Raw genomic sequence first — 22,249 nt, forward strand, 5'->3', positions numbered from 1 at the left:
TGGATTAGAATTTGGACTCAGTTTCCTACTAGCTATGTGACTGGGCAAGTCGGGAAACTTCTCTGGGCCTCTGTTTCTCTGCCTGTAAAGTGGGGCAAGTGCAAATGTCAGCTGTCTTCTGCTTTATTATATAGGATATCCATGTGCCTGATAGACTAACAGACTGTCCTCGTGTATGATTCTTCTTACTTAACCTCACAACTGGCCTGAGAGGTTCGGTGGAATTTTTATTCATGAAGCTAAGACATGTGTGCAGAATAGAACTGCTCCATAAGATTTTCAAGGCTGTCACCATTTGGAAAGGAGCTTGCTGGTACAATAGCTAAAGCTTTACAGGAGAAAAGATGTAGCAGTCTGCTTCCGTTAAGATTGACAGCCTTGGAAACCCTGTGGGACAGTTCTCCTCTGTTCTGTAGGGTCGCTAAAAGTCAAAATTGACTTGACGGCGAGAGGGTTCTTTTTGTTTTTTTCCCCTCTTATATTAACTTTACAGAAGCAGATCACCAGGCCTGTCTTCTGAGGCACCTCTGAATGGGTTAGAACTGCCAACCCTTCAGCTAACAGTTGAGCACTTAACTGTTTGCACTTCTTGGGGACTCCCTAAGCTGAGGCTGTTGTTGTTGTTATATGCCGTCGAGTCAGCCCCGACTCATAGCGACCCCTCTTTGGGTTTCCGAGGCAGTATCACTACGGAAGTAGGTTGCCCAACCTTCCTTCCGAGGAGTGGCTGGTGGGTTTGAACCACCAGCCTTCTGGTTAGCAGTCAAGTGCCTTAGGCACTATGATACCAGAGCTTCCAAGCTGGGGCTGGAGGGGTTTAAATCAATGATTTGCAAGCTTGTCTGCCCATTGGGATCTCTTGGGAAGCTTAAAAACTACTGATGCTGCTCCACCCCAGAGACTGATATAATTGGTCTGGGCCATGGCCTGGGCTTTGCTATTTTTAAAGATCCCCAGGTGATTGTAATGTGCAGACAACCTTGGTAATAGCTGGTCTCATACCTAAAGGCAAGCAGAGCCCCAATGATTTAGTCCTGGGTGCATTCTTTCTCTGTGTGGAGGCATTGACTTGGGAGCAAGGATTTGGCAGACAGTTTTTAGGGTGGGTTTGGTTAGCCCTGCTGCACACTCCATTAACCAGAACAAGTTTCACATCTGGCTTTGTATGTAAGGTTTTTGTTTGTTTCTGTTTTATAACCAAAGTCCTCTAAATCTGAAAATAATAATAAATGTGAAAACTACTGCCCATCTGTCACATCCCAGGAGCTGTCCCAGTGACCAGGAATATAGTGTTAGCAAAAGCAGGTACTCTTACTCTGGCTGGAATCACAATAGAAGGTCCTGGATAGAGTGTGAGAAAAAGGTAGAACAAAATCCAAAATCATAAAAAAAAACAGACTTCCTGGTCTGATAGAGAGGGTGGAACCCCTGAGATTGGGCCCTTAGTCATCCTTCATGTTGGGAACTGAACCCACTCCCTGAGATCACCTTTCAGCTGAACAGTAAGCAGGCCTATAACGTGAACAATAACACCATAAGGAGCGTGCTCCTCAGAAAAGTCAACCATACAGGACCAAAAGGGCAATATTTGCCCAAAAACAGAGTTCAGAATGCAGGGAAGGGCAGAAAAGAAGGACGAATGGAAACTTTCTTGGGAACCCAGGGAGGAAGTGGGAAAAGGGCTGTTACCTTGAGGTAACAACTAATGCAACTAATGTCGTGAAACAAAATGTGTATAAATTGTTGAGTGGGAAACAAATTTGCTCTGTACACTTTCACCCAAACCACAATAAAATGTTAATAAAACAAAATACTACTCTGTGATTTCATTTTCAGGGATTTAGCCAATGAAAATATTTGTAATGTTCTATCAGTTGTCTATTGTTAGAGTGATGCTGAGTAACAAATAGTGAGAAAATCTCTGTCATACAAAATAGGCAGAGCTAACACTTCTCTGGGTCCACCGGGAGTTGGCTAATCTTGACTAGGGTGGCTCTACTCTGTCTTGCTCACCTTCCTGCTAGCTGGGGCATGCTCTTAGGCTGCTTTGTGTCTCTTAACCTCCCACTTGCCAAAGCAAGGCATGTGACTGAGCCAAGTCAAGAGATGGGGCCATATAACCACTCCCACCCACTGCACGTCCAAAGCACATCACATGGTCGAGCCTAACATTGATGGAAAGGGATGTACTCTCCTATGGAAATGAAGTGAGTAGCTTTAAACAGTTGTCTGCCACAGATAGAAGTTGAGTTTATGCTAGCAAAAAATTGGGACAGTCCTTGATATCAAATAATAAAAAGATAATTAGATAAAATGTAATGCATATGCATGGTAGAATACTATATTGGAACTTAAATTCAAAAGCACTTGGTTTGTGGAAAGCTGAGCCACTCTGTGGAAGGAAGACTGGGCAATCTACTTCCGTAAAAATTTACTGCCTTGTAAACCCAATGGGGGTTGCTATGAGTTGGAATCAACTCGATGGCAGTGGGTTTGGTCTTGGTTTGGTTTGAGGCCTATGGCAGAAGCCCTAACTCCATTTTGATTCTTGACCTAAGTTTAGGTGCCACTCAAATTGTTTTCTATGTAACTTCCCCGGTGCTTGTGTGTGTGTGTGTGTGTTATGTGCCGTCGAGTCAGCCCTGACTCATAGCGACCCCTCCTTGGGTTTCCGAGGCAGTATCACTACAGAAGTAGGATTGCCCAACCTTCCTTCCGAGGAGTGGCTGGTGGGTTTGAACCGCCAGCCTTCTGGTTAGCAGTCAAGTGCCTTAGCCACTGTGCTACCAGAGCTCCCTCCCCGGTGCTTACTGACCATTAAACCAGCAATGTGGCTAGCTTAGACAAGTCCAGGATGAGCCCAAGGAGGGGCATTTTGCCCTCAAAAAAAGTGTGGTTGGAAGTAGATTAATCAGTATGCAGTAAGATGCTCACACAAAGAACTAGGGTATTTACCTAAAGTAGCCAGTCAGACACATGTTATCTGAATTAAAGGTCAGAGGTCCTAGTATTGTCTTGTAACCACCTTGTGGCTATGACTTATGAGTCATACCCCACCCACCATATAGCTAGGTGGTTGAAGCCACAGAACCAATCATGTAAGCTTTTAACCTGCAGTTGTGTGTGTATCTTAACCATGGTCCTTTCCCCACTTCAGTTGTCCCAACTGTGACAGTGGTGAATTGACATACCACCAATCATGATTTTGTGATAATTTCCTTTGTTCTCTAGTATATATAATGAACATGGTGGCTGTGAGTCAGTGGATTCCATCGGCCTCTACTGCTTCCCTCATCCAGATGATTATGTTCATTTTGTCTTTGTCCTGTTGAAGGCTTCATAAGGGGGCCCCTATGGAACATATTTGAATCTGGGGTCTCTCTGTTTTTTTTTTTTAATTGTGGTTTGGGTGAAAGCTTGCAGTGCAAATTGGTTTTCCATTCAGCTGTCCATACACATTTTGTTTTGTATTCATTGTAATCCCCACACTGTAACAGCATTCTTCCCACTACCTCCCTGTGCCCACCCCTTCCCTTCATCCTTCCTTTCCATCTCCTCCTCCTTTCCTAGTTCTACACTGGGCAAATGCTGTCCTCTGTTATTATTGTTCACCTTTTTGGCCTATCATTTGGCTAAAAATTGAGCCACAGGGATTAAGCTCAGTTCCTAGCTTAAAGGGTGTCTAAAGGCCATAGTCTTGAGGGTTCCACCAGTCTTTATCAGACCAATAAGCCTGGTATTTTTTTATGATTTGAGTTTTGTTCCACATTTTCCCTCACTCTATCCAGGTCCTCCTACTGTGATCCCTTTCAGAGTGGTGAGCATTGGTAGCTGGGTACCATCTAGTTCTGGTCTCAGGGTTGTAGAGGCTGGGTTCATGTGGTCCATTAGTCCTTTAGACTAATTGTTTCCTGTGTTTTTGATTTTCTTCATTCTTCTTTGCCCCAGATGAGGAGAGGCCAATAGTTATACATTAGTTGGCCACTCACAAGCTTTTAAGACCCCAGATCCTACTCACCAAAGTAAGATATAGAACATTGCTTTGTAGACTATGTTATACCAGTTGACCTTAGCATCCTGAATCTGGGGTCGTTTTCCTCTAGCATAATACCATTCAGCCATTAAAGACAATACAGAAAATATGTGATATCATTGAAAATTGTTCATGCCATAAAATTCAGGGAAAGCAGGTTATAAGATCATATATACAGTATGTTCCCAATTTTGAGAAAAGCAATATGTGTGTCTATTAATATTTCTATAAATTCATGATGTATGCCAAGTGGCTAATGATCATTCCTGGTGGAGTTACCAGATACTCTTGCTTTTTCGCTGCTATGTATTTTCTAGATTTCCTGTAATGAACAGTTTACAAGTTGCTATCTTAAAGTGCATCAACCCATTATTGATTCGATTCTGACCCATAGTGACTCTATATGACAAGGTAGAACTGTCCCATAGGGTTTCTAAGGCTATAATCTTTACAGAAGCAGACTGCCCCATCTTTCTCCTGTGGAGCAGCTGGCAGGCTTTCAGTTAGCAACTGAGTGCTTGACCACGGTGCCTCCATGGCTCCTTACACTGAATTAGGTGTGAAAATTAAGGTTATAGACTGTTATTAATTTTCATTTTCTCCAACCTTAAATTAGGCAGCAAAGTAATGGAGAATGGCCTTCTCTTCAAAGAGCTTCTGCAGACTCCAAATTTTCGGATTACAGTGGTTGATGATGCAGATACTGTTGAACTTTGTGGTGCTCTTAAGGTAAAGTCAGCCTTGTTATTTCTGCTGGGAGAGGAGTTAAGCATGCCGGGCAAATGTTAGCATTATTGAATCTAATCCTGAAGAATGGGCTCTGTGTTCTGGGCACTTCAGCAAAGAATAGTGAATTGAGAGCCTTGTGTATAACTTCCTGTTCTGCCACAGCCTTTCCTGGGTGATTGGAGTTTACTTTTATTTGTAAATCTGGGAGAATTGTGGTGGTTTGTTCTTTTGGGAATTGGCAACGTTAATAGTTGAAAAGCATTGAGAATACCTGGATTGCAGGGTTTTATCCAAGAGCAAACTCTTCTGTTCATTCATTAACCTCTTTTTCTTATTGTCTTGAACAGGAAAAGGGACCTGTTCTCCCTGAATTAGGTTGCTCTTTTGGTTTGGTTGCTTGGTTCTTTTTAAGGGGGGGAAAAAAATGCTAGCTGCCAATGAAATTTTTTCTAAGAATAGTTGTATCTTTGTTGGTAAAAGAACAAAATCAGATTAAAGAAGCAGCATCTGTTGGACAGTGTCTTGAGAGGTAAGAGTTTTTGCATCAGGGCTTCCACCTCGTCCCTTCCACCTTCTCTGGCCTTGCTCCCAGCCCCTTGCCTCTCTGCTGACTGTAGGAAATGACCAGCTGGGAGCAGGGGCTCCAGCAGCACCTGATCCTTCCCCCCTTGAAAGCAGAGTTGCTTTAGTTGGCATCTCCAGAAAAAGGGAGGAAGGAAAAGAACTCTCAATGTGAATAACCCCTGTTGGTCATTCTGAGTCATTTCCTTTGCCACCAAAGCCACTTTTCAAGAATTTGGGCACCTTGAGGAAGTTAGACATTCCAGGTAGCCTGACACTGACCTATGTCAGGTGAGAAATACAAAGATTAAAAAATGCTTAGGAGACCGAAGTCCAAAGAATACCTTCCTACTCTTTCTGATAAATTGCGCCTTTTTTTTTTTTTCTAGTCAGAATTGAAAACCACCCTCTCAAAATTAATATTGGGTATATATGTGTGGTCACTTGTTTAAAATTCAATGAGAATTTAAAACATTTAAAGCCAGTTAAGGACTTGGGTTCTCAGCCAACACACACCCATATTTCTAAATGCTTGTCTGGGGCTTTCTTCACATTGCATGCAGACCCTGTTATACATTTAAAATGCTGGCTATGGCTGCTTTGTTTATTTTTGTTGGTTGAGTTTTTTATGTGTTTTTAATAGTACTTCATTAAACTAATGACCACTCAACAGCAGGGGGCATCATGAATTCCTTATTGCTCAGCATTGGTCTGTACTGCTCCAAAGCTGTTTTTTAATGACCAGATATTTTTGGTAGTAGATGGGGAAGCTGTGAGATACTGCCCAGAACAAAGGTTGGTGGGTAAAAACAAAGATTCTGGATCAAGGGCTCTGGAAAAGCTTCTGCTAACAGGAACCCCTTCTGGAACTGTGTCTGAACTTAGAATGACTGTACATTTTTGTTGACCAGAAGTCTGTGAATGGGTTTGTGCCTGCTGCCATTATAGAAAAAGGTGACTTGTTGGCACAGTGGTTAAAGTGCTTGGCTGCTAACTGAAATGTTGGTGGTTGCAACTACCAGCTGCTCCCTGGGAGAAAGATGAGACAGTCTGCTTCCGTAAAGACTTACAGCCTTGGAAACCCTCTGGGACAGTTCTGCTCTTTCCTACAGGGGCATATGAATCAGAATTGCCTTGACAGCAACAAGTACCATTATGGAAAGTGGTTTGTGGGGGAAGGAGGCAGATGACAGGGAGGGCCATTTTTCATCCATCCCCCAGCTATCCTTTAAAATGGAATCAGCTACCATTATTCCTGTGTGCTTGCAGCAGAGCTGGGATTTTTGAAAACTGAGAAACAGACATTTTGACAGTAATTGAGTCAAACTGTTTGCATCTTTTGTTGTTGTTGTTGTTGTTGTTTGCCGTCGAGTCGGCCCCGACTCATAGCGACCCCTCCTTGGGTTTCCGAGGCAGTATCACTACGGAAGTAGGATTGCCCAACCTTCCTTCCGAGGAGTGGCTGGTGGGTTTGAACCGCCTGCCTTCTGGTTAGCAGTCAAGTGCCTTAGCCACTATGCTACCAGAGCTCTTACAGAGATGGAAATCCGAAGAGAGTAAATGACTCTTAGGTCACAGTTACTGGCACAGTCAGGGTGCCAGTTGAAACAATGCTGGTCTCAAGAGTTCTTTGGTTATTGTGTACAACTTGCCTTCTCTCTGGTTTGTATCCAGGCACAATGAGTAAAATGAAGCCCTCCCTCAACATAGCCTGCCAGCGCAAAGGGGAGTGGGCGTATGCTGCTTTCATTACATAAGTAACACTTTTGTGGTTTTTTTTTTTTTCCCTAATTATAAATGGGATGCATATGTATTGTATTCACACAGGTCAGTAATTTACAGAAGAAGTGAAAAGCACCAGTAACTCCAGCATCCGTTAGTAACTACTGATAGTGCTTGCTGTCCACCCTTTCAGACTTTTAAAAGCCAGTGTGTGTATAAGCATGTTTACTTTTTCAAATAAAAAACTAGATTTTACTGTGTGAGTAGTTTGACACATAGTTTTACTTTTTTCACATTACCAATTTTTACTAATCTTCCTCCACATTAACCAATTAAAAAATCTACATTATCTTTTTTGTGCTTGAAAACATGAGGGTATTGTACTTACAAGGAAGAAAAAAAAAAAGTTCAAAGAAATTATGCATAATCCTTTGGTACCAGTGCATCTTACTCCCTTCAGAATATTCTTCACCTCTTAGTTAAGATTATCTCTTAATCAGTAAGGGTATATTTTTTTTCTTCTGAAATTAACTTTATTGAACTATGATTTATGTACGTTAAACTGCATCCATTTGAAGTATATGATATAGTTTGTGTTGACAGTTGTGTATAGGCTCCTGTGAAACCACCACCGCATACAGAATCTCTCCGTCACTCACAGGAGATCCTCATGCTGCTGCTTGGGAATTCATTCCCACTTCCCCCAGTCCCAGGCAGCCACCGATCTGCTTTTGTTTACTATAGTTTGCCTTTTCTACAATTTTTATAAATGGAATTGTACAGTGGGTATGCTTATGTGTCTGGCTTTTTTCACTGGGGATGTCTGTTTTAAAATAAATTTTAAGAGCTACCACATTCAGAGAAGTAGAAAAATTATAAGTGCACAGCTCAGTCTACATTATTGTTCTTAATGAATGCATTATCAAGGTTATGTTTCATTAAAAAGAGACCCAAAATAATCATGGTTTGAGCAACTTAGAAGTTTATTTCTTCCTCATGTGAAAATCCAGAATCCCTATAATGCTGTTCCACAGAATCGTAGGAACCCTGGTTCATTAGGGTGTAGCCTGTGTCCTTGTGATGTAAGGTAGTGGCTAGAGTGCCAAGCATCAAATCTGCCTCCCTGGCAGCAGGGTAAAAAAAAGAAAGAAAGGACAAAGGGCATGTGACTGCTATCTTCTTAGGAAGATTCTGGGAAGTTACAATATGATACTTTGGCTTTCTCTCATTGGCCAGTGCTTAATCATGTGAACATAGCTTGGTGCAAGGGAGGCTGGGAAATAGTCTCTTTTTCTGGGTAGCTATTGACTGCTAACCAGAAGGCTGGCGGTTCAAACCCACCAGCCACTCCTCGGAAGGAAGGTTGGGCAATCCTACTTCCGTAGTGATACTGCCTCGGAAACCCAAGGAGGGGTCGCTATGAGTCGGGGCCGACTCGACGGCACATAACAACAACAACAACAATATATTTGGATTAAAACTAGAAGCTCTGTTGCTTTGGAAGAGTCTCTGAGTGGTACAAATGGTTGATACACTCAACTGCTAACCAAAACTTTGGAAGGTCAAGTCAACCTAGAGGCACCTTGGAAGAAAGCCCTGGCAATCTACTTCTGAAAAATCAGCCATTAAAAACTAATGGAGCACAGTTGTACTGTGACACACAGTCAGGGTCAACTAGACAGCCATTAACTGGCTTATCACTCTGGAAGAAGGGGAGAAGACATTGTGTGATAAACCAGCAGCCTTTGCCACAGGTGTATGGCATTCCTTTGTAGGGCTTTTCTGCAGTGGAGAGGTGGTTGTTAGCATGCTGTGGAATCAATTCCAACTTGCAGTGACCCTGTGTACAACAGAGTAAAACACTGCCTGGTCCTGCTGCACCCTCACTGTCATTGCCATGTTCGAGCCCATTGTTGCAGCCACTGTGTCAGTCCACCTTGTTGAGGGTCTTCTTTTTTCCTGACCCTCTACTTTTCCAAGCATCGTGCCCTTCTCAAGGGACTGATCCCTCCTGATAACATGTCCAAAGTACATGAGACAAAGTCTCACCATCCTCACTTCTAAGAAACATTTTGGCTATACTTCTTCCAAGATAGAGCTGTTTGTACTTCTGGCAGTCCATTCAGTATTCTTTACCAACACTTTAATTCAAATGCATCAGTTTTTCTTCTATCTTCCTTATTCATTGTCTAGGTTTCCTCAATCGGGTTAGAAACCAGTTTCATTGCTGTCCAGTTGATTTTGACTCACAGTGTCCCTATAGAATGGAATAGAACTGCCCTGTAGGATTTCCAAGGCTGTAATCCTTATGAAAGCAGACTGCCTCATCTTTCTGCCATGGAGCAGCTGGTGGGTTCAAACTGCTGACCTTTTGGTTACCAGCCAAGTGCTTAACACACTGCACCACTAAGGCTCCTGCAATGGGGTTAACTACCCTTAATAGCTGGACTTTTAGTTAGGTTTGCTCTAGGCCTTTGGCTGTGATAAGCATGCTGTGATGCATAGCCTAGTTCTAGTCTCTCTCTAGTCAGGGCCACTTTTGTGAGAATGAGAACAAAGCCTGCACATTAGTCATGTGTTGCTATTTATATTTACATTTAAATTAAATTTAAAAATCAGTTTCTGGATCATAGAAGGCACATCTCAAAGGTTCAGTAGCGACACATAGCTAGTGGCTACTGTATTGGACAGTGCAGATATAAAACATTTATATCACTGCAGAAACGTGTTGGATAGCATTACTGTAGTTAAGAAAGGAACTCTGGTGGTGCACTGCCTAAGGCATTTGCCTGCTAACCAGAAGGTTGATGGTTCAAACCCGCCAGCCACTCCACGGAAGATGGGGCAGTCTACCTCTGTAAAGATTTACTGCCTTGGGAACCCAATGGGGGTTGCTAAGAGTCAGACTCAACTCACTGGCAGCATGTTTGGATTTTTTGGTTTACTCTAGTTAAGATAGCCTCATATCCAGGGTGCCCAGCTTGCTGAGACAAAAGTGGCCTTGACCTTAGCCCCCCTTGCCATCTTGACCACAGATGCCTTATGTGGGGGCCAAATATGCAAACCCTACATGGTGACTTATTTTTACTAAGCCTAAACTCTGTAGACAAAACATTCCATTTAGACCAAATGCATTATTAGGAGCTGGCCTAGGGAAAAGTCAGATGGATTATTGGACTTAAAGAAACAGCAAATACTGGCTTGGGTTTTGGCAGGCAGTGCTTTATAGGTGGAGAGAGTTTGCATAACCTATAGGTACCAGGGGCCAGTTCTCTAGTTTTATGTTCTCTGTGGGATGATGGGAGTTGAAGAGGAATTGAGTCCTGTCTAACCTGCCCTAGTTCAGAACTTCAAAGATCACGCTTGGTGTGGATGATTGCTTCTGAGCTGTGCCGTAACCCAGGAAGCAGAGAAGGGCTTAAGCATGTCGGTCTTCTGAAAATCATGGTATTTTTAGCTCCAAAATAGTTTCAAGCAGATTTAAATGCACAGTGGATAATGATAACTTTCACAGCTGAACAATCTCAGAGGACATCTGGTCGGATGCTATTCAAACACGTTCCGACTGACTCAGTGTATTTATTTTCCTTCTGACAGTGATAAGTGGTGGATTTCAAGACCCAACAGAAGATCATTAAATTGGGTTGGGGGCCAGAGTTCCCCTGGAAGAGGGACATTAACCCTGAAGTGAGGCCCTGCTCACCCTGGTGGGAAGCTTTGTGCTGAGAGGGCGACTGGGAGCCCTGGGACCTGGGCAGCCATATCTGGTTTCTTCAACATGTGCCTCGGTCTTGGTTTCCTAGCACTTCCATCACAGAAATGCAAGTGGTGGGTGTCTTGAAGAAACAGAAATTTAGTTTCAGATTTGGAGGCTAAAAGTTCAAACAGTGTCTTGGCCGTGTTGATTCCTTCCTTGTCAGTAACTTCAGGCATTCCTTTGTTTTTTAGCTTATAGAGTCCTTATATGGCATCTGTCTGCCCCCATGTGTGCATGTGTCTGTCTAATCTGCTGTTTGTAGAACTCAGAGGTGGTTAAGTTTAGGATCCACCCTACGCATGTATGTCCTCAAACAGTTGATTGATTACCTTAGAGTGGATTAGGTTATGGGAAGTGATTTCATTATATCCACAGGTTTAGGGGTCAGGATTCTATCATATACTTTAGGGTATACAATTCAATCCATAACAGCTTCTAAAATAGCACCCTTTTCTCGGAGTGCTGGGACACACAGGAGGTGACACACAGGGCTGTCTTGGAGGTCAGGACAATCCATACAGGCCCTGCTTAAATGCTTTCAGTGACAGGGAGCTCACATCTTTGCCACTAAACCTGTTTAGATGGGTGGGGTTCCTGCTAGAAAATTTTCTCATCTTAACTCTAGGTGACCCTTCCGTGCCTTTCATTCATTGGTCCTAGAGCAGCACATACTTCATTCCTCAAGTCTGAGGGTAGTGAGGCAACAGAGTGAGAGAACTCAGGGCCAGACTGCCTGGGTTTGAAACCCAGCCTTGCTATGTCCTAACTGTGTGACCTCGGCAAGCTATGATCCTGTGTACCTGAGAGTCTTCATCTCTCACTGAGGCAGTGCCTACCTTGGAGGAGAGTCCCTGAGTGATGTAGTGCCTACCTTGGAGGAGAGTCCCTGAGTGATGCAGCCAGTTTGCTACTAACTCAGAAGTTGGCATTTCAGACTCACTCAGTGGAATTGTGGAAGAAAAGCCTGGCCATCTGCTCCCATAAAGATTACACCCAGGAGAACCTATGGGGCAGTTCTACTCTGTAATACATGGGGTCACCATGAGTCAGTGTTGACTCAGTGGTAACAGGTGACTCAATGATAACCTTCTAGAGCAGAGCTTCAGAACTGGCCCCCACCTCGCCCCTCAGCATCTCTCAGGTCTCCTTTCACACTGCACCCCCTCCCCTCTTCACATGTGCCAGATGCTAAAAGCGTGCTAAGCCATGAAGTTGTCCCTGGCAGGTAGTTTTGGATGATGGCTGTCAGGAAGCTGATGAAACCTACACAGTTTGCATGGTGAGGTGGCAAGAAGGGTTGAGAAGCTTTCACAGGTACAGGTAGAAATTAATACTTTATGAAGACATGTGTTCATAAGACTTGATTCCTCATCAGCTCTGCCGGAGTCAGTAGGAACCAAGGAATAAATGGAGCCCGGCTTTTCACAGGGGCACAGTAACAGACTTGGAAGCTACTTCGTTGTCTTTTAATGCTCTAAACCCCCCTGGGAGACTATCTAGGACATACAAGTAGCATGGATTGGTCTAAAGCCTGAATAGGTTCATGCCAGCTTTCTGATCATTTTTAGAGACTTGCTGGTTTTCCTTACTGGGTTGATAATGAGAGGACTAGCTGGTAACCAAAATAAGCTCTGGTGTTATTACCGAAGAAAAGAAGGAGGTACATTTAGGGCCCTTTATATTCTGATCCTTTATTCTCTAACCCTCTTTATTTGGCTGAAGCAAGGATGAGAAGGTTCCCTTCTGTCTGTCTACCAGAAGTAGATGAAAGCTTCCAGAGGACTCATCAGATTTTTTTGGCCATCTGAAGAGACTTTGGGACTCAGGTTCCCAGTGAGTGAGAAGTGTGTCTAAATGATATGGCTCCTGGTGAGCCACATCAATGCTGTGTTTGCATCCAGCCCTGTATGTGGTTTAAAATCAGGAAGGGAGTGTATCAGGATTGTATCCTTTCACCACACTTACTCAATCTGTATGATGAGCAGATAATTCGAGAAGCTGGATTATGTGAAGAAGAGCGCAGTATCAGGATTGGAGGAAGACTCGTTTACAACCTGTGATATGCAGTTGACACAACTTTGCTTGCTGAAAGTGAGGATGACTTGAAACACTTACTGATGAAGATTAAAGACTACAGTCTGTAGTATGGGTTACATCTCAACATAAAGAAAACAAAAATCCTCACAACTGGACCAATAAGCAGCATCAGGATAGATGGAGAAAAGATTGAAGTTGTAAAAGATTTCATATTATTTGGTTCCACAATCAACATCAATGGAAGCAGCAGTCAAGACATCAGATGACATATTGTACTAGGTAAATGTGCTGCACAAGACCTCTTTAAAGTGCTAAAGAGCAAAGATGTCTCCCTGAAGACTAAGGTGTGCCTAACCCAAGCCATGGTATTCTCAATCACCTCATATGCATGTGAGAGCTGGACAGTGAATAAGGAAGACCGAAGAAGAGTTGTCGCATTTGAGGTGTGGTGTCGGCGAAGAACACTGAGGGTACCATTGACTGCTAAAAGAACTAACAAATCTTTCCTGGAAGAAGCACAGCTGGAATGCACCCTGGAAGCAAGAATGGCCAGACTTCGTCTCACCTACTTTGGTCATATTGTCAGAAGGGACCATTCCCTGGAGAAGGATAACATGCTTAGTAAGTGGAGGGTCAACAAAAAAGAGGAAGGCCCTCAACAAGGCGGACTGACACAGTGGGTGCAATGATGGGCTCGGGTATAGCAAGGATTGTGAGACTGGTACAGGGCTGGGCAGTGTTTGATTCTGTTGTACACAGGGTCTCTGAGTCGGAGCCGACTCAATGGCACCTAACAACAACAGCTTCATGTTTTAAGATCTTCCAAAGTATAAATCTGTATGTACTGTTGTTAGCTTTCATCAAGGTGGCCCCTGTAGTCCATGGTGACCCTATGTGTCAGAGTGGAACTGTTCCATAGGATTTTTAAGAAAACTGTGACTTCTTGGAAGTGGATCACCGGGTGTGTTTCTGAGATGCCTCTGGGTTAGCAGATGAGTGTTAACCATTGGCACCACTCAGGGATACCGAAAAAAAAAAAAAAAATTCACTGGCATCGAGCTGATTCTGACTCATAGCGACCCTCATTGGGTTTCCGAGGCAGTAAATCTTTATGGAAGTAGATTGCCCCATCTTCCTTACACAGAGCAGCTGGTGGGTTTGAACCTGGTTAGCAGTCAAATGCCTTATGTACTACACCGCCAGAGATTCCATAGTATTATTTAATTAAAAAAACACAAAAGGTAAAGCAGTTTGTCCAAACAGCATTTGATCGCAGACTATCAGCCATTCTTATTCCCTGGCTGATGTTCTTCAACTGCTTCCTCCTCCTGACCCTAAGTCTGGGCTCTTTGTTGTGTAGACGGGAGTAGAGAATTACTGTCCCTTCTTTCTTCTGCCTGACCCACGTGTCCAAGTGCACAACCCAGGGGTGTGGGTGAACCAGCTGAGCATTTTGCAGGTGGAGCCAGCATCCTTGATCTGTCTCTGTCTCAGTCTCTCTCCCGCTGAGGCAGCACCCCCAGCCTGATCGTCTCCTTTGCAGAACATCGTAGCCGTGGGAGCCGGGTTCTGCGATGGCCTGCACTGCGGAGACAACACCAAAGCTGCAGTCATCCGCCTGGGACTCATGGAGATGATCTCATTCGCCAGGATCTTCTGCAAGGGTCAGGTGTCCACAGCCACGTTCCTAGAGAGCTGCGGGGTAGCCGACCTGATCACGACCTGTTACGGAGGCCGGAACCGCAGGGTGGCCGAGGCCTTTGCCAGGACTGGAAAGGTAGCCCCTCACCTTCACTACCCACCCCCTTCCCTCCTCACACAGGACTCCCAGGCTGGTGTGAGCACAGCTCCTTGAAGAGAAATGTTGGCATTTATAGTCTGCTGGGCCTATTCTGTTTTCACCTCAGTGTTCTTGATGCCATTTCCTTGATCTTGCATGTTTATCTTTCTTTAACTTGCAGCAGGGCTCCCTCTTCTCCTCCCCCACCCTCCTCTTGAAATAAGTGATTCTTTAGTCTTTATTGGGGATTTTCTTCTTCCTTTATTTCTTACTCCCTCAACCTTTGTTTTTAAGACCATTGAAGAACTGGAGAAAGAGATGCTGAATGGGCAGAAACTCCAGGGGCCTCAGACTTCTGCTGAAGTATACCGCATCCTCAAGCAGAAGGGACTGATTGACAAGTAAGTGTCCCACGAGACCAGATAAATATCCACCTTCCCACTTCTCTGGTGGCATAGTACGTAAGGCATGTGATTGCTAACCAGAAAGCTGGTGGTTCAAATCCACCAGCCACACCTTGGAAGGAGGATTGGGCAATCTACTTCTGTAGAGATACTGCCTCAGAAACCCAAGGAGGGGTCGCTATGAGTCGGAATCAACTTGACAGCAGTGAGTTTGTTTAGTTTGGTACTTCTCTTCTGATCGCAGGCCCTGTGTGCCTGGGTACAGACTACTCAACAGGTGTGCTTAGGATGTGAATGGATTAGTTCAGCCCTTTGTGTAAACATCCATGGCAGGAAACACCTACCCAACCTGAAAGTGAATGTTTACACAAAACACAAAATAAGGCTAAACTTTAGTGAGAAGAGCTCAGCTGCCCCGGGAAATGCAGGGAGTGAGACTCTGGTTTGTGCTGCAGTATATTTGGTAAGAGCTACATATTGTGAATTTTTAAGTTTTAAATAGTGATTACCTTATTGTTTTTATAAAAAGACGTATTCTCTTTAATGGAAGTCAAACAGTTGAGCAAAGAAGGACAAATTGCCCTAGAACTTGTGCTGTCATGAGTAATCTGTATTGCCATTTGATCAGCAGCCTTGTTCATGTGAATGGATGGACAGATGGATGCATGGATGAATAGATGGATGGTTGGATGGATGGACGCATGGTTGGTTGGGTCCCTTTTAGACCTAAGTATCATTTCTGGAGCCCCTGCACAATGCAAATGATTAATGCATTGGTCTGCTGACTGGCAGTTTGAGTCCACCCAGAGGCTCCTCAGAAGAAAGGCCTGGCAATCTGTTTCCAAAAAGATCAGCCATTTAAAACTCTGTGGAGCACAGCTCTACTCTTGACACACATGGGGTCACCATGACTCAAGGATGACTGCACAGCAACTGCCGTTATGTCTGTTACCACCCAAACCCTCAACCCTTGTAGGCAGTATGTACTAAAACTGGCATTGGGTCAGTTTGATTTGCTACCTCCTGAGGGAGTGCCCTCTGTAGCACCAGAAAAGCTGCCAGGCCTCTCTGAGGCTGCTCGCTGGCCCCAACTGCCCTGTGTCCCTTTGTGTTGCTGGCTGGTCAAGCCTCCCCTCACAATTATGAATCGAATAAATGCTTATGCAGTATATTCTGTCTGTATATTCTCAATTCTCCCATAATACTCCTCGGGAGAGGAATAGTATGGTAGCCTGGGGAAGTAGAGAGCTGGACACTGTACTGATGCCACCACTTGTGGCTAATCTATACCATGCCCTTCTCTCTGAGCTGGGAGGCAGGTTGCAGACGGTTCCAGACAGCATCTGCTGTCACCTCTGGTCATGTTCCCTTCATCCTTCTTCAGATCAGTCCAGTTGTCTGCTACTGCCAACCATTCCTCTTTACCTCATCCTGCAGCTCAGCTCACCTCTCGTTTTCCCAGTACAGATTAATCAGCCATGGATTTCCATACTGAAAGTTGAAAATGAGGGTGGACAGGGCATTTGTCTTCCCTCTTTAATTTCCGCTTTACTTTGCTGAAATGACTTTAAAAACCTGCCCAGCAGAGATGGAGGTTCATTTACAAGCCTCTACGGGAGGAGAATTATCTTTAAATTGTGATTAAAAAGAAAATACCTCCAGTAGGTGTGGTTTATCTTATGTTCTTAGCAGCAATCACTGATGTGTTTGTGTACAGTTGGACTACTTCAAGAATTTTTTTTTTTTAAGCCTTAGAAAATACCTGGGCATTTGGTGATAGTGAGCTTCCAGCCACAATTTTAAAATGGCACCCGTGTGTAATCAAAGAGTGCCTTCCATAGGATTCTGTGGATTGACAGGTTGGCAGGGCATAATTCCAGATGTATCATTTAGCTCCAGGGGGACTATGGACTGGAGCCGGATTTCTGGGTTCACTAGCTGCCTGTTTTAAAAAGCACAGTTGAGCTCTGAGCATAAGTTTTTCTCCAGTCACGTCCTATTTTATTTCTTCTTATTTGAAATTGAGCAGGCTGCTCCTGTGTTGAAGGACACTGATGCTGGATTGGAGGCAATGTTGCCCTTCTCCCAGCCTGGAGTCTAGAGTCCTTGGGGACCACCCCTTCTTCCCCTGTGCTACCCACTTTCTGATGCTGTCCAGGCAGAGCTGAGTTTTGTCATTCTCCCTTTGTACCACTTCTTCCCTTATTTTTTTTTTATTCTAGCCATCGCTACTCTAGTCTCCCTCTATTCCCCTCCCCCTTTCTACCCTCCACTGTTATAGACAGAGCAGGGAGCAGAAGGGCTAGAGATCAGTGTTTGAGGTCACTGTGTTGCTGGCTAGCCATGTGTTTTGGGGCAAGTCATATTTTTATCTGTTCCTGGCCTTGCTTTTCTTGTCTGCCAAATCCAAAACATTAGATGAGATGATTGCCATGATCCCTTCTACCTTGACATTCTTAATTCACAGGCTTCTTAACCTGATTCTGACTCAGGGCAAGCCCCTGTACACAGAACGGAGCTGTGCTTCATAGCACTTTCAAGGCTGTGACCTTTTGGAAGCAGATTGCCAGGCCTTCCTTCTGAGATGCCTCTGGGTAGATTTGAACCTCCATCCTTTCAGTTAGCAGCCAAACACTGAACCAATCAGTGCTACCCGGGGACTCAGAGGCTTGCTTCCCTGAGACAATTACATCCACAGTCCTTAGGCTGGTGTTTAAGGCAGCCTCCTTCAGTCCAGAAGCATCTTATAACAGAGTGTGCTGTTACCTCCAGTTGAACAAGGCTTCTCTTTGCCCCCAGACACCCCCTCCTCAAACTGGCACATGCTTTGGTCCTCTTGCTATTTGGCTGCCCAGAACCCCCTCTACATGCATTTCAGTTCCCATCACCCTTCACAGTAGCCCACAGGTGTCCCCAGGAAAGCTTTCTTTATATCCTCCAGCCACAAAGAGCTTTCCTTGCTTTAAACTTATTATTTCGATCAGGGGTCAGCAAACGTTTTCTATAAAGGGTTTCTGTAAATATCTTGGGCTATGTTACAGTGTAGGGTACAGTATCTCTCTCATGGCAGCTTGTATGTTGTTGTTGTTGTTGTTATGTGCCGTCGAGTCGGACCTGACTCATAGCGACCCCTCCTTGGATTTCTGAGGCAGTATCACTACAGAAGTAGATTGCCCAACCTTCCTTCCGAGGAGTGGCTGGTGAGTTTGAACCGCCAGCCTTCTGGTTAGCAGTCTAGTGCCTTAGGCACTACGCTATCAGAGCTCCCGGCAGCTTGTATAAACTGTCGTTAATTGTACACCCACTACATGCCAGGCATTGTGTTGCTCACTTTGCATGTAAGTCATCTAGCGCTCATGACAGGCCTGCAGCCCACCTCCATTTCATAGAGGAGAGAACAGTGTTCAGGGGTTTATGAGATTTGCCTGGCATTAATAGGCTATGGAGTCAGATTTCATTAAGTCTACCAGATTTCAAAAACAAAACATTCCATGCTTTAAAATACCCACAGTGGTGGATGGCTGGCTAAATGTTGAGACAACTCCAACTCATGGTGACCTTATGTACGACATGAAACATTGCCTGGTCCTGCATCATCCTCACAATTGAGAGATTATTTGAGTCCATTGTTGCAGCTATTATGCCAGTCCATCTCACCTAAAATCATCCTTGCTGGTCATGGTAGTTAAGGTTCTGTGTCAACTTGGCTGGACTGTGAGTTTGAGCAGCTTGGCAGCTGAATGTAGTTATTCCCTGTGATGAGACTGGATGTGGTGTAATCATCTCCGTGGTGGAATCTGCTGTGAGCAGCTAATTAGTAGAGGAGGAGTTGCCTTTCGGGTGTGGTCTGTTTCCACTATACATGGAGAAGGCTTGGGAATGGTCTCTGGCTTTTTGCTCCTTTTGGATGCTGCGTTTGGCCCATCATCATCTCCAGTTCCTGGACTTGAACCAGTGGCCTTCCATGTTGCATGGCCATTTTAGGATTGTTGCTTTCACAGACTCTGAGCCAACAATCTGTAGCCTGCTATAAGAAAACCAAACCAAACCCACTGCCATTGAGTCAATTCTGACTCATAGTGACCCCCATCGGGTTTCCAAGGTGGTAATCTTTGTGGAAGTAGATTGCCCAGTCTTCTTTCCGTGGAGTGGCTGGTAGGTTTGAACCACCAGTCTTCTGGCTAGCAGTGAGATGCCTTAGGCATTGTGCTACCAGAGCTCCTTGTAGCCTGCTATACTGCCTGCCAATTTTGAATCCCTCAATCCCTGCAGCTATATGAGTCAGAAGAAGCCTCCAGCTTGCTCCAGTGGCCCTGGAAGGCAGAGTTGAAGCCCAAGGTCAGAGTGCCGGCACTTTGAACTCAAATTTTTACCCTAGTCTTCCCCTAGAGACAGCACTCTGAATTCAGATTTATAGCTTCCTAAAACTGTCAGAGAATAAATTTTTGTTTGTTAAAGTCATCCACTTGTGTTACTGCTGTGATAACAGCACTAGAAAATTAGTAAGACACTGGCCCTTTGCTTCACCAAATGTGATGTCTTTCCAATGATCAGGCCCTCCTGATATTTCCAAAGCAGCAAGTCAGACAGTGTTCTGTTGTGATCCATAAAATTTTCATTGGCTAATTTTTGGAAGTAGATTGCCAGGCCTTTTTTCCTAGTCTGTCTTGGTCTGGAAGCTCCACTGAAACCTGTCAACCATGGCTGACCCAGTTAGTATTTGAAATACGGATGACATAGCTTCCAGCCTCGCAGCAACACACAAGTCACCACAGTACGACAAACTGACAGAAGTTTGTAGACATGTGATCTCCCTGTCCTGTTTGCTATCCTGAAATTAAGTTGTTATTTACCAGCTAATTTTCAGAGTGGTCTTTAAAGACCATTGATTCTGTCAAGTTCATGTTGTGTGTGTTTATTTAAAACCTTGATTAAAGTTAGCTTAGTTATTTCCTTAGTGACTTCTGACATTAAACAAACAAACAAAACAACCCTTACTGAGCCAGCTAGCCCTGGGGATAATGTTGTCTTTTCTTTCAGTGACTTGTTAGCACACCTTTGTACCCTCATCCATCTCATACTCGCGCTTCTATTTGTGCTCACAAATTAGAAGAAAAGGCAAAATATGTCCAGCTTCTGGCATGAGGGCAGTGCTTTGCTGATCGTGGGGTCCCACGTTGAGTCTTGCAGCGTGTTCTCTGCCTGAATTATTTATGGTGATGAGTAGTCTGCCTCATCGTCTCCTTGGGATTGATCCCTTTTTGAGAAGGGAGAGCAATACCTCCTTGCAATTTAAAATTTATCCTCCAGTCTTTTAAAATAGTAGCAGAAAACAGACTCATTCCAGGTTTGACCAGGAGTCTGCACCCCAGCTCTTTTTGTAAGTGACCACCGATTCCCCTGCAAGGATTACCTTGTGACTTGTTTGCACCCCAATCCAACGTTAGGCAGATAGTGGTCTAGGTTATAGACAGATCTTACAGCCACAATACAGAGGCTTTTTTCAGAATAAATAATAAAGAAGTGTAGAAGGTGGTCACTTTGTTTTCCCCGGTAGCACACTAATCTGTACGCTGTCAGGCAAGACAGGAGAACTCATTTGTTCTATGAGGTAAACCAGATGGTCTAATCTTGTCTTTTTTTTTTTTTTCCCCCCCACCTCATTTCTCCCCAACTAGGTTTCCGTTATTTACTGCAGTGTATCAGATCTGCTATGAAGGAAAACCGGTTCAGGATATGCTGTCCTGTCTCCAGTGCCATCCGGAGCACACATAGAGTGAATCACACCATGAGCTGGGGGAGCTTCTGCCTTTCCAATCAGGCTTTTAGGTTCAAATGGAAACAGGACTTGGCAAGAAGATGTTTGCTTGACTGTAATCCCATCATGGATGTGTATGAATTTCTACAGGTTCATTTTTGAATTGTGAGAAGCAGCACGTTGACAAAGATACACTGTATAGCAACTAAACGCACAGATATATACGCAAGGGTGTGCTTATGTCGCATTCTGCAGGTATTTCTATGAACCAAACTGAAGATCCTTTTTAAAAATTGTTTTGAAATTTTCACACTGTGGTAGTCTGTAAGATTAGAACGATCTCAGCTAAATTTTTTAGATCTAAATCATATTTTAGATAATTTGTTTGAGTGGAGGGATTTTTTTTTTTTTTTTCTCATTCTTTTGATGTTAAAATTTAACCAGCGTTAACATGATGGAGTGGAGGAGAGAGTGTTTCCAAAGATCAACATACTGTAACTTTTAAACGTTGTCTCAAAGCCAGCATAATTAACACTTTTCATTGTGGGTTGATTTTTTTTTTTTTTTTTACCAATTACATATTTTTAATTAGATAGTCCACTAATGTATTTGCTGCTCGGTGCAGATTTTCTGCATTTTTAGCCTCTTTTCTCTGTTAGTTGCCAGGGCACTTTCATCAAGACTCAGCAGTGGCAGAAGATAGAAAGCTTGTCTGGGCTTTTCTCACTGTGACTGACACGTTGTTCTGGATAACAGCAGGCCCTTGCATGGGGCTTCTTGTTGATGGTGCCTTTTTGCAGCTGTCTCTTTTAAGCCTCACAAATGCCCAGAGAGGGGGCTGCTATTATTCCTTTTAAGACAGAGTCACGATGCCTGGTCACCTGGTGAGTAGAGGCAGTGCCAGGGGTCAGATCCAATGGTCCTCTATGCCACCAAGGTGCCAGGACTTTCTAAGATGTCGCTGGACTAATTTGATTTAAGTTAAATCATCATGACACATGCCACATGCAGCCTTTCCTGTGGTCCCAAGAGGGCTTCCTGAAGCTAAGATTTGTGTGGTCGTTGTAGAGATGTGTACTGCTCAAAATTTGGTCCACAGTTCAGTAGCAGCAGCTTCCCTTGGAGTCTGTTAGAAATGCATGTTCCCAGGTCCCACCCTAGACCTGAGGTAGGGTGTGTGTGTCTTTGCTTCATCAGGGCTTCCAGGCATTTCTGCTGCACACGAAAATTTGAGAACCACTAATGCTGGATTGGCATTTCTCAAACTATGTTCCATAGAAAACGGTGTCCTGAGATCCAGTGGGTGTTCCTTAGAAAGGCCAATTGAGTTTGAGAAGAGCTGCATCTGTGCACCCCTCTTGAAGGTGTAGGACACATATGAGTATATCAGCAAAACCTATTTAATTCCGTTTAACCCAACAAGTCCCAAACATAGTAGATGATGGCAAGTTGTTGGGCAGGGAAACAT

At 44.1% G+C, this 22,249-nt stretch overlaps 1 protein-coding gene across 1 annotated transcript in view; it reads left to right on the forward strand.

Annotated features, from left to right (window-relative positions):
• Positions 1-20,798, forward strand: part of GPD1L (glycerol-3-phosphate dehydrogenase 1 like) — a 48,238-nt gene extending 27,440 nt beyond the window's left edge. The window contains exons 4-7 of the mRNA XM_007948633.2: positions 4,650-4,762; positions 14,383-14,616; positions 14,914-15,020; positions 20,702-20,798. Coding sequence (XP_007946824.2) covers positions 4,650-4,762; positions 14,383-14,616; positions 14,914-15,020; positions 20,702-20,798 — 551 coding nt within the window. The remainder of the gene's footprint in view (positions 1-4,649; positions 4,763-14,382; positions 14,617-14,913; positions 15,021-20,701) is intronic.
• The last annotated feature ends 1,451 nt before the right edge of the window (positions 20,799-22,249 follow it).

Source organism: Orycteropus afer, unplaced genomic scaffold (assembly GCF_000298275.1).
Source record: "Orycteropus afer afer isolate SDZICR_OR568_19922 unplaced genomic scaffold, OryAfe1.0 scaffold00218, whole genome shotgun sequence".
In the NCBI taxonomy this organism is placed as follows: domain Eukaryota; kingdom Metazoa; phylum Chordata; class Mammalia; order Tubulidentata; family Orycteropodidae; genus Orycteropus; species Orycteropus afer.